Here is a 15754-nt window from a genome sequence, read left to right on the forward strand (position 1 = left end):
CTGTATCCTGGCAATTTTCAAATGAAACTTAACGACCCATCCATGAATAATTTTTTCTGATTGAAACTCTCCTTGATGATATACTTAATTGCCTATCATATCATCTCATCCCTCTCCCTGATTTTGTTTTAGCTCTAGCTTCATTGATTTCAAAATAAATGTTGTTCTACTGTAGTTGATGAGTGTTCTGAAACACAGTATTTTTCACGCATTTATCATTACTTTAATTAAGGCGCTCTTTATTCTGGTACTTCGTCATTTGTATTTCGCGCGCTTGCATCTCTGGTACATCACTACGTCATTCGCCATTTTAGATTCAGAGGGTCCTCGCGGATTTGTCTTCTTCTTTCGTTGGAGGGTTTTGACCTTTCTCTGTGTGAGAAACTGGATGAGAGCAACTCCAGGTATAAGATAAAATGTATAAGAATCCCCCTTGCCCTATCATGTTGGTCAATATTGAGTAAAGGGCTCATGAAACACACTTGAAAGTGATGGCTATCGATATCATTTAGATTTGTCTCGGTCAGGTTGCACGCTGATGTGTGTATTGATACATTAGGCCTATTCTTGGGTAACCGGAAAAACGCCGACCGACCGACTGACCTGCCAACCTACTCATAAGTCAATGTGATATATCCAATCCACGATAGCAGGTCATATGAAATGAAATTGTAAACAAGCGCACGTAAGCTGGTCGAATGACAACAAATGCATGTTGCGCGTTGCAGTTCATGCATTGCATCGGTCGAGACACTCGAGTAGAAAAACTACAGTGCATATACTAGGCCCAAATCATGTTTTTATATCCACCGACCATGTAGACAAAGCATATCTTTAGAGTATCGTTATCAGTTCCTTACCGCGTGGGCTCGTTTTCCCGGTATAATTGACTGGAGATGCTGCTGTCAGACACGTCGGACTCCATCACGTCCATTGCGCTGGGCACTACACAGATACATGTGCTATAGAGAAGCGAAAGGGATACTGCATATGACGGTAGGTTGGCAGGTCAGTCGGTCGGTCGGTCGGTCAGTCGGTCAGTCGGTCGGTCGGTCGGTCGGTCGGCGTTTTTCCGGTTACCCTATTCTTGGATACTGGTTCCAGGGCGAAGTCTCTTTTGTAATATTCGGGTAATATTTGTGAGTTCCCGTTATATTTTAATGCCATGCTGGTAGCTGGTAAACTGTTTGTACTGATCTTGGTTGGGAACTATGGACTTTTCATGATTGAAAGTCATAATGTGCCATGTGAGACTTCTCTGGTGACCTCGTAGATTGTCCATCTTTGTGAAGGTGGCAGCACCTGTCGGACCATGTGTTATGGGAATTGCTTATTCAATGACAAAGTGAACTTATTTTTGTATTATATTTTATTTTGCAGAAACAAAGTTTTGGAACTAACATCCAGTCGTTCTCGTTAGTAATTCCTTCGATTCGTCACAATGAGGGCACTGCACAGCCAAAGAAAAGAAGCAGATATGGTCAAGAAAAAGTTTCTCAGCTTGAGAACTGGAATGCTATTCATGATGGAATGTTCACTAGTTTCCAAGAGTCGCTTGTTCCTGGTATGAACTGTGGAGCGTGCAGTGTTCGATTGTTATCCGTGTATCGATGTGATGACTGTTATGTTGGCTTCTTTCTTTGCGGCAGCTGTGTTGAAGAAGTGCATAAACACACATTGTTTCACCAACGATACAAATGGCAGGTCAGTGTCTAATACTGTGTTTTGTGACATAATGCAACTTTTTTGCTGCATGTCAGATAACTACGTATTTGTATCGTACATTTCAGTTTCAGTAATTGTGTTTCGGGACACCAAAAACAATTTAATCAATTCCTTCAGAAATGTATTGTTGTTCTGCCAAATCTCAATGCTTCAGTTTTGCTGAAACAGCTATATGGTTGTTACTGTATTATTTTCAAGTTGAGGGCAAAACTGGTCGATCAATAATGCATGTAGGATGTAAATACAATGTATTTAGAAGAGAATAGTTTTTGCAGTGAAAGAAAAACCCCAACTGGTGATCAAATATCCTTTAGTTGGATTTCATGATGGCCTTACAAAGGAGACGATAAAAAACCAAAAAAGTTTTCAGGTAAAAAGGGAGGCCATTAAGGCATTTGCCCCCCTTGCTTGGTGAATTTCCATCCCCAGGACAGCAAGTTGTGGAGCGTATAGTGAAAGCCCTGGACGATGATTAGTCCATTCATGTATAAATCAATTTGGGTATGCACAGATTTGCTTGGTTGATATATCACCCTCCAATCTGAATCATTTTCTATGCAGGCTCGAACTTGGAATTCATTTGTACCCAGGGGTAGTTGTGAAAAAGTTGTCCGGAGACATACCCATTCCTGCTCTACAGCATTTATACGGCCCCTGGTCGTTGTTGATGATAAAGGTTTGCATTGAAAATTTCTCTCTTAGATACAATCTTAAATACTTGTTGTACCTTAGCTCTTTTATTCCCATTTTTGAAGAAACCAACTTCTTTCATTGTTTTCATTAATGCATAATGCTGTTTGTACTGTAGCAACAAGCCTGTGAAGAGAACCAAAAAAGCCTAATGACTGCTTTTAGTTTGTAACTTATTCTTCCATTCATCTCGACTTATCTCATTTTGTTTCAGGACGATATCATCGATTGAATTTCCGGTTTTGCCTCTGTGAACCAGTCTGTTACCCTGATACGTCATCACCTGTGGCCTTCGTCTCCAAAGAAACCATGCATGTGTTTTCATTTCCACTTCATGGATTTGCGGCGGGTAATATATCTTCAAGGAACAATTCCTGTCATGGACTTCTGTGAAGCGTTCAAGCACTTATACAGTCCTTATGTTCATTTTGAAGACCCGGTAAGTGGGTTGTATGTCTTTGTCATGAATTTAAAAAAAGAAAGATTGGTTACACTGAGACTCTAAGACTAAGGCCAGGGAATTAATAAAAACTAAGTGGTCCCCCACTGACAGAAACCAATGTATCGCATTGATATTGTTTACTTCGAATACATGTATTGTATAGTATCTCAATGTCTCACTGACTCAGAAACGTTGTTGTGCGACCACCCCTAGTTGTTATCTACAGTGTTTATTGTTTGTCCCTCCAATAAGATTTAATAAAATTGAAATCGCTGCTGTGAAATTTACTATTTTTGCCTGATTGAATTTTGGAGGCTTGGAGCCAAAAGTAATCTTTTAATTTTAATAAAACGAATCTTTTGTATCCCCCTTTATGGCTTTAAACCAGACTTGGGCGGATGCATATCCAGTGCTGATCTTTATTCAAATTTCTCTAAATTCACAGGCAATCCAGAATATCTACAGAGTCCTGATAAATGAAAGCTTCGAGGAATACAGGGCTTTCATATACCAGTGTGACTATCTCCGTGATGTCTGCCCTGATTTTGGTGATGGAACAGTATGTCCTGCTTGTCCAATGGTAAGACTATCTGATAATCATTATTATTTGATGTCCATTGTGTATATGCACTGTTACTGCTACTGTGGAGTTGAGGTTGACTCTTCAGCCAACAACGTGGTAATGATTCCAATGGTGGTCCTTTAAAGACTCCATAATGGGGGCATGTTTATTGGTCAAAGATTGAATATGTTTTGGTGGCCCACCTGAACAAAATTGGCTGCAGACAAAAGATATTCAACAGAAATGACAAGAACTTGACCTGTCCTGGGGTGTCACTATGGGCCTTTGCTGACCTTTGCTGATGGGAATTTAGGGTAACAACTTGTTTCTAAGTGTAGGATTGTGATTGCAAGAAGTGTTTATAAAAAATATTGTGTCTGTTTGACTAAATCATTTTAGTGTCCAATTTTGATAAAGTATGTTTTTGTTTTTTTTTTACTGCAGGAAGATGATTATCCAGTGATAATTTCAATGGATGGTAACTTTGGGCTTGTGCGGAAAAAGTCGTCTGGTGTCAGTTTTTCCGAGCCGAAGCATGCGGGTCACTTCTTTTCTAATCAGAGTGAGGTTGATGAGTTTGTTCAAAAACATAACGGAAGCATGAAGAAAGCTGGCGACGTAAGATCGTGTTAATCAACCTATTAATTGTCAGCATCATTTTGAATGCCTTAGAAGCTTATTCTCAATGTATTTGTTCGCACAATGCGCTTTCAAATAAATTACTGGCACTTAATGTTCTGATTTTATCCATTTTCATGATTCCACTTGTTAAATAGATTATGAAGTTTGCAGTTTTTTTATGTGCCACATTTATTTTCATTGTGGTTTAAAATTGGCATTTATTGAATGATAACCATTGTTTTCCATTGTACTGTTATTGCATTTTTAATCTTCAGGCTTGCAGCAATTTCAAGGGTGGAAATACTTTGAGGACAAATAGTCGATACGAAAAATTGGATGAGACAGCAGTTTTTGGTTCGGCATGTCGTCATGTAAGTGCCCGTCATTATGTTTAGCCTAAAACATGGAGAGAGGTAACGGTTTGATTTGCTGTTTTCCTCAGTCAATATGACTAAGATGTGTTGTATCAAAGTGATATTTCAAAAATATTGTCATACATGTGACTGTTCGGAAATGTTTTGCGTTGTGATTTTCAAGTACGGTTTAGCTGAAAGAGTGTTTGATGTGCAACTATTTTCCCTTTATCTAATTGGCGCATAACCGTAGTGTCACGTATAAATGATCATCCTGCCTTGGAGGAGGAATACTCCCTGGAGAAAATCACCTCCAAGTGCAGAGCAAACACTGAAGAAGAAGATATTTTGACACCAATCCCTATTGACTGTTCAACCTTTAACCTTTAATAACCCAATCACTAAAACTGAAAAATTGCTGCCTGCTGCACACGCTGTGGGTTTGTTTTGTTGCAGATAGTTGCTGTAAGAATTTCAGTAAATATTCAGTTGCAGATCATGCCCCTGGCATAGGCCTAGTTCTTATCATATTCATAATGATCTAACTAGTTTGGCTGGCATCTATTTCAGTAATCAGTTGCTGCCTTTTTAGCTCACCTCTTAGCAGAGGTGAGCTTATCCCATACCGTGGCGTCCGTCGTCCGTCGTCGTCGTCGTCGTCGTCGTCGTCGTCGTCGTCGTCGTCGTCGTCCGTCGTCCGTTAGCAGGGCACGTTTCGTAACTGTTAGAGCTATTGAGTTGAAACTTGGTACACATGTACCCTTATGTAATGACACCTGGGAGACTAAGTTTCGGTCCGATTCATTTCATGGTTTGGCCACCAGGGGGCCAAACGTTAAAAGTGAAAATATGCAATATCTCCCTTAATAGTAGTCGGGAAATTTTGAAAAAAATATGGTAGGTACTTCTAGCAAAGGTGCATCATATATCCTCCAGGTTTTTGATTTGACCTCCTTTTCAAGGTCACACGAGGTCAAATGGTGTAAATTAGCCGTTAGGATGTAACGATGGCACGTTTCTAAACTGCAATGACTATTGATACCAAATTTGGTACACATTTACCCCTTAGTCAGGTGATCTCAGGGACCAAAGTTTGGTCCAATATGATTCACCACTTGACCACCAGGGGGCAAAATCCAAAAACCTTAAAAATGTGATTATTCCTTAACTTCTTGCCCGATTGCCACCAATTTGATATCATGGGTACATCTAACCACCATACAGTATATGTCACACAGGTTTTTAATTTGACCTTCTTGTCAAGGTCACAGAGGTCAAATGGCGTAAATTCGCCGTCAGGCCGTAACTATGGCATGTTTCTTAACTGCAATGACTATTGATCACAAATTAAGTACACATGTACCCCTTGGTCAGGTGATCTCAGGTACCGAAGTTTGGTGCGATCTGATTTGCCGTTTGGCCTCCAGGGAGGGGGCCAAATCCTAAATTCTTCAAAATGCCATTATTCCTAGTAATGACTTGCCCGATTGGCACCAATTTTATATCATAGGTACATCTAATTCTAACATCCATTCAATGTGTCACCCGGGTCTTCTTTGATTTGACCTACTTTTCAAGGTCACAGAGGTCGAATGTACTGTAAATTGGCCATTTTGGGGAAATTGTAATTGGTTGGACCTACATCAAACCTAACACTACATGACACAAGACCATGCTCTTTATCCATCTTTCCTCCACATGAGGTGAGCACAATGGCCCTGGCCATTTCATTCTGTATGGTGTTTTGATAAAGCTTTATGAAGATACATCTAGTGGCAGATCAAAAACCCATTCTTCGATACAATATTTGGATAAGAATTAGCTTCTTGATTTTTAGCTCACCTCTTAGCAGAGGTGAGCTTATCCCATACCGTGGCGTCCGTCGTCCGTCGTCGTCGTCGTCGTCGTCGTCGTCGTCGTCCGTCGTCCGTTAGCAGGGCACGTTTCGTAACTGTTAGAGCTATTGAGTTGAAACTTGGTACACATGTACCCTTATGTAATGACACCTTGGAGACCAAGTTTCGGTCCGATTCGTTTCATGGTTTGGCCACCAGGGGGCCAAACGTTAAAAGTGAAAATATGCAATATCTCCCTTAATAGTAGTCGGGAAATTTTGAAAAAAATATGGTAGGTACTTCTAGCAAAGGTGCATCATATATCCTCCGGGTTTTTGATTTGATCTCCTTTTCAAGGTCACAGAGGTCAAATGGTGTAAATTGGCCGTTAGGATGTAACGATGGCACGTTTCTAAACTGCAATGACTATTGATACCAAATTTGGTACACATTTACCCCTTAGTCAGGTGATCTCAGGGACCGAAGTTTGGTCCAATATGATTCACCATTTGACCACCAGGGGGCAAAATCGAAAAACCTTAAAAGTGTGATTATTCCTTAACTTCTTGCTCGATTGCCACCAATTTGATATCATGGGTACATCTAACCACCATACAGTATATGTCACACAGGTTTTTAATTTGACCTTCTTGTCAAGGTCACAGAGGTCAAATGGCGTAAATTCGCCGTCAGGCCGTAACTATGGCACGTTTCTTAACTGCAATGACTATTGATCACAAATTAAGTACACATGTACCCCTTAGTCAGGTGATCTTAGGTACCGAAGTTTGGTGCGATCTGATTTGCCGTTTGGCCTCCAGGGAGGTGGCCAAATCCTAAATTCTTCAAAATGCCATTATTCCTAGTAATGACTTGCCCGATTGGCACCAATTATATATCATAGGTACATCTAATTCTAACAACCATTCAATGTGTCACCCGGGTCTTCTTTGATTTGACCTACTTTTCAAGGTCACAGAGGTCGAATGTACTGTAAATTGGCCATTTTGGGGAAATTGTAATTGCTTGGACCTACATCAAACCTAACACTACATGACACAATACCATGCTCTTTATCCATCTTTCCTCCACATGAGGTGAGCACAATGGCCCTGGCCATTTCATTAAGGTTTGCATGCAAATTATATCAACTCTTTAACTTGGAATCAAAAGGTGTTCCCATCACAGGCTAGAGATGGTTGGATCAGCCTGCATTCATGTTAGTTTGACAATTTCCTACCCTAATAATAATCATTGTCCTTTTCAGCGTTCAGATTCTGGTAGTCTTTTAGATAGGTTGAAGCTGGCAATTCTTATATTTCACTGCTATGGCCACAAGTTACCTTGTAAGGTAGGTTGTTTCACAAAGTATATTTTTTTGGAAAGTGATCATCCTTGGTCACTCAGTATATGGAAAATAATCCTGGTTGGTTGCGTAATATTTCGCATGTATCATAACAAACACACGCTCCACTGTATTTGCATTTGGTTTTGGAAGGAGTAAGTCAAGTGACATCACCCTAGCTGTGTTGTTTCAGAGTTTATCATTCTTTTACATGTGCAGACTGATTACTGAATGGGCTTTGGATCAACACCTTCAACTGACACTGCTCTTTGATTTCTTTATAGGTTAGGTACAGTCCTCGGCGAGTTGTTGGTGTTGGGTTAACAGACGGTGAGACACTGGAATGTCTGTGGTCCTTTTTGCGGAGTTTCTCAAAGATAACGAAAGAAATGACCCCCAGTCACAGGATAGATGTTCTTAATGATGCTATGATCTATTACACAAACAAGAAGGTCTCAAAGATCGGTATGTTTTAAACAGTTACACAGAGTGGTATTCAGGTGGCGTTGATGGCATTTAGCCTCAATTAGAATGGGAACTTTTAGGCTGTTTTGTGGTCAGGCTATATCTAATTGGATGCATAACTGTTGACCTTTAGCTTAGCTGATAGTATAAACTTCTTCTTGGCACTGACAAGACAAAGTAATGTGCTTATCCTTCTTCATGTAGCAGTATTCAATCACTTTTCAATTGCACTGTTGAGTACTTGATTCCTCAAAATGAAAATTTGTGGTGTTCTTTGTATCCTTCTGAATACCCAAAAATATCTGTGATCTACCATCAGGTACTACAAGGATGTTATTGAAATTCAAAGTATGTGCTTGGAATATATCTGTTATAATTTCCAGGTCCGTATCTGGCGTCAAAGCTGACGAAAGCTGAGGATGTAATGTCAACAACAAAAAAGGAATTGAAAGCTCTCCTTGAAGGTATGTGCATTTCTCTCTTATTCCAGCAGCTGCAACACACTAAACACCAGTGGCAGCATATTACAAGCCTGACTCCTTAGATCAGTTCTCAGCAGTCAGTCATCTGGGGATAATTCAAGCTTGGCATCAGTGAAACATGTAAAAGTTGATAAAGAGGGTCAAAGCATCTTTTCTCATCCCTGGCAGTCTAATCATTCATGTCTGTTCAAGTTTAGACTTTGTGTTGTGTTTGTGGATCATTATGATCAACCAAAGATAACATTCAGTAATAGAGAATTTCCTTTTTCCTGGGCTTACATCTGAAGCCTTGTTTTTGCCGATGCAGTGATATGCATGCTGATGCAAATTTCATTTTATTTGAGTAACCGTGAGTATTTACCAAGTGCATGCCATTACACAATCCAAACACATTGAAGCACATTTTCACAAATAGTAACGGCATGTCTGTGCACTTATTTTGTTCCAATAACAGTGTATCCTTATCTCTTTTAGTGTCAGAAAGTCAGGTAGAACTCTGGCTTGCAGAGGCACAGATTCCTGCTAGTTGTCAGCGACTGAGACGAGGTAAGACCCATTATTAATATCATTATAGGCCCCAGATCCCGTCTGGGGACTATATTGATATCACTGGAATTCTCGAAACTGTTATTTTCTTCCACCAAATTAACACATTTATTGCGGTAGTCCAGCAAAACGGCTAAATAAACCAGAAATCAATCACCCTTACACCACCAAACCCAATTCCATCTATGGACTATCGCAAAAGTATTTTAAAAATCCTGAGTATTTCGATATTTTTGAAGCATTTTTTGCTGAGATATGATACCGTCTTCTCCCAACATGCCGAAGCCGCGATTCAATCTGACATGCGCTGTGACATGCGCAGAGGCGAGACGCTGATACATTAGCATAAGCTCCGCCCCGTCATAATGACGTCATTATTCTCCATCTCAGGAGTTGGTCGAGCGATGGGGCGATGGAGGTATTATAAAGAAACCCAATTCGATTCATGGACTATCGCATTTTCAAAACTCAGAATATTTCGATGCTTTAGATGCGTTTTTATGACTCCAGCTCCTCCCTCTGGGAGCTGGAGTCAGTATTGTTTTCGCTCAGGTGTCTCGTACAATCACGTGACCTCTCCAACACTCGATAATGCACTCTTTTCGTCCACGTTTTAGGCCAATCTTCGGCATGAACATGAAATCTAATAAGCGCAGTACTTAAATCAGATGTTTCTCTCGCCTTGAAAACATTCCTGGGTAAAATCCATTGAGATTAGCCGAGTTAATCTACTTTTACCGTGCTTAAAATCTCTGCCGCTGAATTCTATAAATAGGAACTATTAACATCGCGGCAGTGTGGTTCCCATTGTGCGCCCTCCCACTTCACACCACGTCAGGAAGTTTTACGGAGAGGGAGGGCGTGCGGTAAGAAGAATGACCAAAATGACGTCACGTTTTCCTGGCAATGCCTCTTGCCAGACCAGTCAAGCATTGGGAAAGCATCTTTAATTCAGACAACGTTAGAACTAGAAAAACGAATAATTTGCAAAAGTAAAAGCAGATTTCACCACTAACCAGTCAAATCGGAATACGACGGCGCAAAATGTTCTCGCTTTCCTCCTGCTTCCTCCTCGCTTTCCTCCTTTGACTACAGTCGAGTTTGTTACTCGGTTTCTACTCGGTTGACATGACGACTACCTGGGGACTATCAAATTTGCTACCAGCAAATTTCGGAATTCTAGTTATCATCATCATCATCATCATTATTATTAGGAAATAGCATCAGTGGGCCAGTAAAAAGTTAGGTGGAGTCCGGTGCATAAGTTTGGTTGCAATTTGCCCTTTTGCCATAGTATGACATTTTGTCAATTATTTTGTAGCTCCAGTTGCTCACTGGTATCAACAAGGCCAAACAACCAAGGATGAGATATTTCAAAGCAAAAGGTCATCAGATTAAAAGTCAGTCCATTGGCAAACTGGCATCCACCGAGATGAACTACCAAGTGTGGTGGAAATTGGTTTCGTAATTCAAAACTTGCAAAACCGTTACCTCTGCAAATATACTTAAATTTCAGATCTGTCCAGCAAGGCCAGTATCTTACATTCTGTCAACAAACACAGTGTTGAGAGGGCTGCATCTCGAAATGGTAAAGAAATAATTATGCCGGTACGTAGAAACATTCATTTAACCTTTTTGTTGGCTCACCAGTTGATGAGGCGATAAACTAGTGCATTGTCTGTTTTCTTTATCTTATATCATAAACAGTGGCAAGTTTGCAGTGAATCGCTTCCATTCTGAATGTTGTAATGAACCCAAAGACCAGATGACCTTTGACTGGAAATCTAATTTCAAATATGGCACTCTTGGTGTTATTTTTCATTGTTAGCTTTGGACCCCATGTTGAATTCCTGGTCCTGAGTGATGAAAATTCAGCTGGTTCAATTTTGGCTTTCATTTCAATGTCCATTCTTCAATCTATAGATGAATTTATAGAATTGATCTCAAATCCTTCATCCCCTCACATTACAGATGGCCAGGCTATTGCAATTAAACTGCAGAAAAACATCAACAGAACCAATCGGCATATTAAGAAGATGTTGGAAATCTTCAACACAAAGGACATGGATGAGAGTTTACCAGAGTCACTTGTTTACGAAGATGCGTTGAAGGGACATTACTTAGGCAGGAAGAAGCACCAATTGTAGGTCCTAATGATAGTGTGCCATTCTACCTTAAAGAACAAGCTGTTGACTTGTTTTGCCACCACTCCCGAGTTTTTGAGGAATGGTGCTTGTTGTTGGAGAAGATGGTCAATGTTGACCGCGTCTTTCGGAAGCAACAACAAGTTTTGTTGGCCTGTGCAACATCGGACTATCTCTCACAGGGCCAGATGGAAATGGTAGTTGCTAAGGCAATTTCTAAAGAAGAACTTCACAATGAATTCTATGAGGCATGCAAGGGCAATGTGGAATTGCCATTTCCTGGGCAGACATTTATTGCATCTGTCATTAACAATCATCAAAGCATCACCACTAGTGAACTTGGCCTTCCTGAGGAAGAGGTCAGTGACTTCCTTGAAAGGGTGCAGTGTTTGGGGGAAGAGCAGGAGCAGCATGGTGATGATGGGGACGATCATGAGATAGAAGAGGGATTAACTGCAGTTCAGGAGAGTGATTATTTGGATCTGATTGATTGTAGCTACAATTTTTGAGGTCTTCATGTTTAAGGTAAAAAAAAAATGTATATAAGGTAAAATGGGGTATTTGCAGCCCAGGTCTAATTGTAGCCCCCTGGCAATGTTTTTGATTCATATTCCGGTAACCGTGGAATAATTCAGCCAACCCAAGCATGGATATGAAAGAGGTGGCTCTTGAGTATCACAACATAATTAGTTTTGAATTATGCAACATGTTATGTAAGAGCTTTGGCTATAAGAAGTAAACAAATCGGACACATGCACAAAAAAAGTTGGGATCGAACTTTTTACAGGTCTGAATTTTCCACACTTACAGAGCATTGATGTATTTGAAACTTGGTTCAGGTGATCAGTATTGAGTGTGGAGAATGTTGTATGCGGCATTTATTGTCATTATTACAGGTAAATTTTCAGAGACACTTCTGACCAAGGTGTATTTGTAGCCCTTTGGTTCGGGGTATTTGTAGCCCCATATAAATAGCTCAATATATCCTGTCATAAATCATGAAAATGCTAGGTTTTTTGGCTCACCTGTGAGCCTTTACCATCACGCAGCGTCCGTCGTCGTCGTCCGTCGTCCGTCGTCGTTAGACATGGGTGGCACGTTTTGTTACCGCCAAAGCCACTGAACTGAAACTTAGTACACATGTACCCCTTGGTGACCACTACTCAGAGACCAAAACGCGGTCTCATATGTTTCACGGTTTGGCCACCAGGGGGCTAAAGGTAAAAAATGAAGAAATGCGTTTTCTCCCTTATTACTGGTACGAAAAATTTGAAAAAAATATGGTAGGTACTTCTACTAATGGGACATCACATATCCACCGGGTTTTTGATTTGACCTAATTTTCAAGGTAAGATAGGTCAAAGTTCGCCGACGGCACCGCTGTTAGTCAATGGTGGCACGTTTTGTAACCGCTGAGGCTATTGAACTCAAACTTGGTACATATATACCTTTGGGTGACCTTTACTCAGAGACTGAATCGTGGCGTCATACGATTTACGGTTTGGCCAATAGGGGGCCAAAAGTCAACAACTGATTACCACACCAAATTAGACCTTGTATTTACAAATGCACATAATGTGCACCATACAGGGATCATTGACAATTGCTGGTCTGACCATAAAATGATATATACAGCTTTACCAATGTCAGAATCACTGACTCCATAGCCTCCCCTTCGACACAGGTGAGCACATGGTCCCTGGACCATTTCATTTATTTTTATACCCGAATTATATTATTTGATCATAAATTTATCCAAATTAGATACAATGTTAAACCTTCATGTATCAGCAATGATACATTTGAGATTCCATACTAGTTAATCTGAATTTTTTTCGAAATAATGTTGATATTTTCAAAGTTACTGGTGTCTCTAGTTAAAGCCACACCATTGACTAGATAGCAGCATTTCTCATGGTACATGTACATTGTATTACGATTTAGTGGTGCCAGCTATAATTGGGGTTGATACATGACTCATAACTGAAACTAAAGTTTTTAATGGCGCACGACAAGACCGTCAGCCAATTCAGAATGTCACAAGCTGTTGTCTGACACAAGGTGTAATGTACAACAGAGATGATAAATAGAACTTTTACCCCAGTTTAAAATCAGTCTGATTTGAGACGATTAAAAATTTTTAGTAAATGATTGCATCAAAAAATCACCTACGTGTTCAACAAATATTGATTTATTTCAGCAAAATCTCGTCGTCAACCTAGATTTTGATAATATTGAAAGCTTAAAATGTATAAGTAAAAAGTATAAATGGCAACTGAATAATTGATTGATTCCTCCCTTTCCTATAGGGTCGGTCCCTCCCTTCTCCTGGGACAGAAAAGAAAAAGAGGTTACGAAAGAACAAACAGATGAGAAAAAAGGCTCAATTAGTTGAAGTAAGAATCAATGATTTTTTTTGAGGGAACTTATTCCTTTCCTTGTCCTTACTTGTATTCCCCTTTACTCTCATACAGTGATGCTTAATTTCTTTGACTAGATTATACCACCAATCGCTTTTGTTTCAATGTGAATTCTTTTAATCGATGGAGGCCGGTTTATTCAGTTGAACAAGAGATACAGTTATGGTAGTGGTAGGTCATGGTAATCAATCTTTTTGTCTTTTTACACTACAGGATCAAGTTGCTAGCTGTTCTTTTCAAGATGGCAGCCTTCTGGACAATGAAAGTACTCAGAAACCTACTGTGAGTATCTGTATTTTCAAAAGCTAGTAAATGTTGTGGCCATACTCTGCTGCTAAGGGTTGTTTTAGATCAGGTTAGATTTATAAATTTTCAAATGAATGGAGGAACCACTAATGTAGATCTCTATTATAGTAAAAACACCTAAAATTAAGAATTTTTTGTGCACATGGAAACATGGAAAACATGGATTGCAAAGATTTCCGAAAGGTGTGGATTTCCTTATACTCTGTTGAGCTACCAGACTCAATTAGTCAGTTCATCAAAAGTGTTGACATGATATATGAATTAATAAGAGCATGTTGATATATGCTTTTAGGCACCTGTTGCTGATTCTTCTCATCAGGATGACTGCAGAAAAAAGATACTGAAACACAGGAACAGTTAAATGTAAGTGTAAATTTCTTAGAATGAAAGACTTGGTAATAATCAGGACAGAGATGTCCTTGCCATTATTTCTAACGGTTTATGAACTGTATGAAAATCTGAACAATTGCCAAACATTATTACATCTACGAATTAATGACGATGATCTCATTTTCAGGAAGCTGTAGTGTCAACAAGTTCACCAAATAAGAGTCATTGTGCTGCTAGCGCATATACACAAGCATGGATATCAAAATTTGCCGTAAGTACCTGTATTTTTATCAAGAAAGCATGTAACTAGATGAAATTCAATTTGAGGTCGTTAGAGTAAATAACAACTTAAAGTGGTGTATGTCTCCTTCAATAACTAAGATGATGGCATTGACGAGTTCGACACCAATACTAGATGCAATGATGATGAGGTTTTGCTGTTCAAACAAATTTGTTGTGGCATTTAGTACATGAAATATGGTATTTAAGTCCCGAAAAACATAGAGGCCAAATGAAACATTTGGTAAAGACAAGGATCAAAGTTCTGGCTAGGCTATGTATGACATGAACACAATTATTATTGTTCTCATGAGTATCTTCTTTTATTACAGTCACACGGTGCGCCTACTGGTAGTTCAACTCTTACAAAAGAAGCCATAACTGTTCAAAGAAGGAAGTTATGTCTGCAAAGTTCCACAGAGAGAAGGTCACCAGAAAAATGTCCGTCACAAGAAGTAAGTTCACAGAGTTGGCCTTGTTAAAAAAAACTTAAGTTTAAACACAGCGTTATAACAACTTCCCACAAATCAGTATAGATTCAAATGCAAGATGCATTTATTACTATTTGCACATCATCAGGCTGGACCAGTTACAGTGCTGTGGCCTAAGTGGGGATTAGCATGTTAAAACCTCACCATACAGGAGCACCCCTAATACTTTACATGTATGTCTGCTTTGGGCAATGCTAGAGAGAATTTGGACACTGGTTGAGCAGAGCCTGGGTGTTGTGGTTACAGCTGCTCCTTTGCCTTTTCAGAGTTCCAAATTAAGACAACTGAGAAGTGACTACGAAAAGCTTGAAGACAAGTGTGACAGGCTAAAAGATGAACTTGTGTAGACAGACAGGCGCTATAAATACTTATATGAACAGTACAACAACGTGCAATTCATGGCCTCAGTGCGGAATGAACGACACAAAATTTGTACCCACTTTCGAATGGCGGAGCAAGTGTCGTCATATGCTGCCAAGCAGGTTGAAGAGAGTGTTTTTAGCAACGTCTTTTTCAATTCAGACTGTGACATAGACAACGTCATTGTTCCTATCATCAATGTAAAGCTGATGAAAGTATTAAAAGTTGGAGACACTTGCCAAATATACAAAGCCGCCTGCCACACTGTCAATAGGTTCGCTGCTAAGCAATACAGTGATGAGAACTATGCATCCGTTGTCAACCGAGAGTTTCGGGTGCTGTCCTGTATCAATGCCAC

General features: G+C 39.8%; 1 protein-coding gene across 5 annotated transcripts; it reads left to right on the plus strand.

The window, feature by feature from the left end:
- Nucleotides 1-317: 317 nt before the first annotated feature.
- Nucleotides 318-15754, plus strand: LOC135498639 (uncharacterized). 5 transcript variants are annotated; one of them, XM_064789015.1, is made up of 19 exons: nucleotides 318-404; nucleotides 1381-1704; nucleotides 2287-2401; nucleotides 2630-2854; nucleotides 3303-3437; nucleotides 3864-4037; nucleotides 4316-4411; nucleotides 7496-7579; nucleotides 7858-8038; nucleotides 8422-8502; nucleotides 8995-9066; nucleotides 10583-10674; nucleotides 11038-11735; nucleotides 13520-13606; nucleotides 13844-13912; nucleotides 14229-14299; nucleotides 14454-14537; nucleotides 14878-15000; nucleotides 15303-15754. In XM_064789015.1, the coding sequence occupies exons 4-13, from the start codon at nucleotides 2729-2731 to the stop codon at nucleotides 11173-11175; spliced, it is 1179 nt and encodes a 392-aa protein (XP_064645085.1). In that variant the 5' UTR covers nucleotides 318-404; nucleotides 1381-1704; nucleotides 2287-2401; nucleotides 2630-2728; the 3' UTR covers nucleotides 11176-11735; nucleotides 13520-13606; nucleotides 13844-13912; nucleotides 14229-14299; nucleotides 14454-14537; nucleotides 14878-15000; nucleotides 15303-15754. The 5 variants fall into 5 exon arrangements, with proteins under 5 accessions (XP_064645085.1, XP_064645088.1, XP_064645087.1 ...); XM_064789018.1 differs by having other exon boundaries at nucleotides 13844-13895; XM_064789017.1 differs by having other exon boundaries at nucleotides 11038-11209.

The sequence above is a fragment of the Lineus longissimus genome, chromosome 14 (assembly GCF_910592395.1).
Source record: "Lineus longissimus chromosome 14, tnLinLong1.2, whole genome shotgun sequence".
Taxonomy (NCBI): Eukaryota; Metazoa; Nemertea; class Pilidiophora; order Heteronemertea; family Lineidae; genus Lineus; species Lineus longissimus.

What these genes read in the sequence shown, in the direction of transcription:
- LOC135498639 (XM_064789015.1), top strand. Translation starts at nt 2,729, where the DNA reads ATGTGTTTTCATTTCCACTTCATGGATTTGCGGCGGGTAATATATCTT. An exon ending in GCCACAAGTTACCTTGTAAG is followed by an intron (nt 7,580 to 7,857) that starts GTAGGTTGTTTC and finishes ATTTCTTTATAG; the next exon opens with GTTAGGTACAGTCCTCGGCG. An exon ending in CAAGAAGGTCTCAAAGATCG is followed by an intron (nt 8,039 to 8,421) that starts GTATGTTTTAAA and finishes TATAATTTCCAG; the next exon opens with GTCCGTATCTGGCGTCAAAG.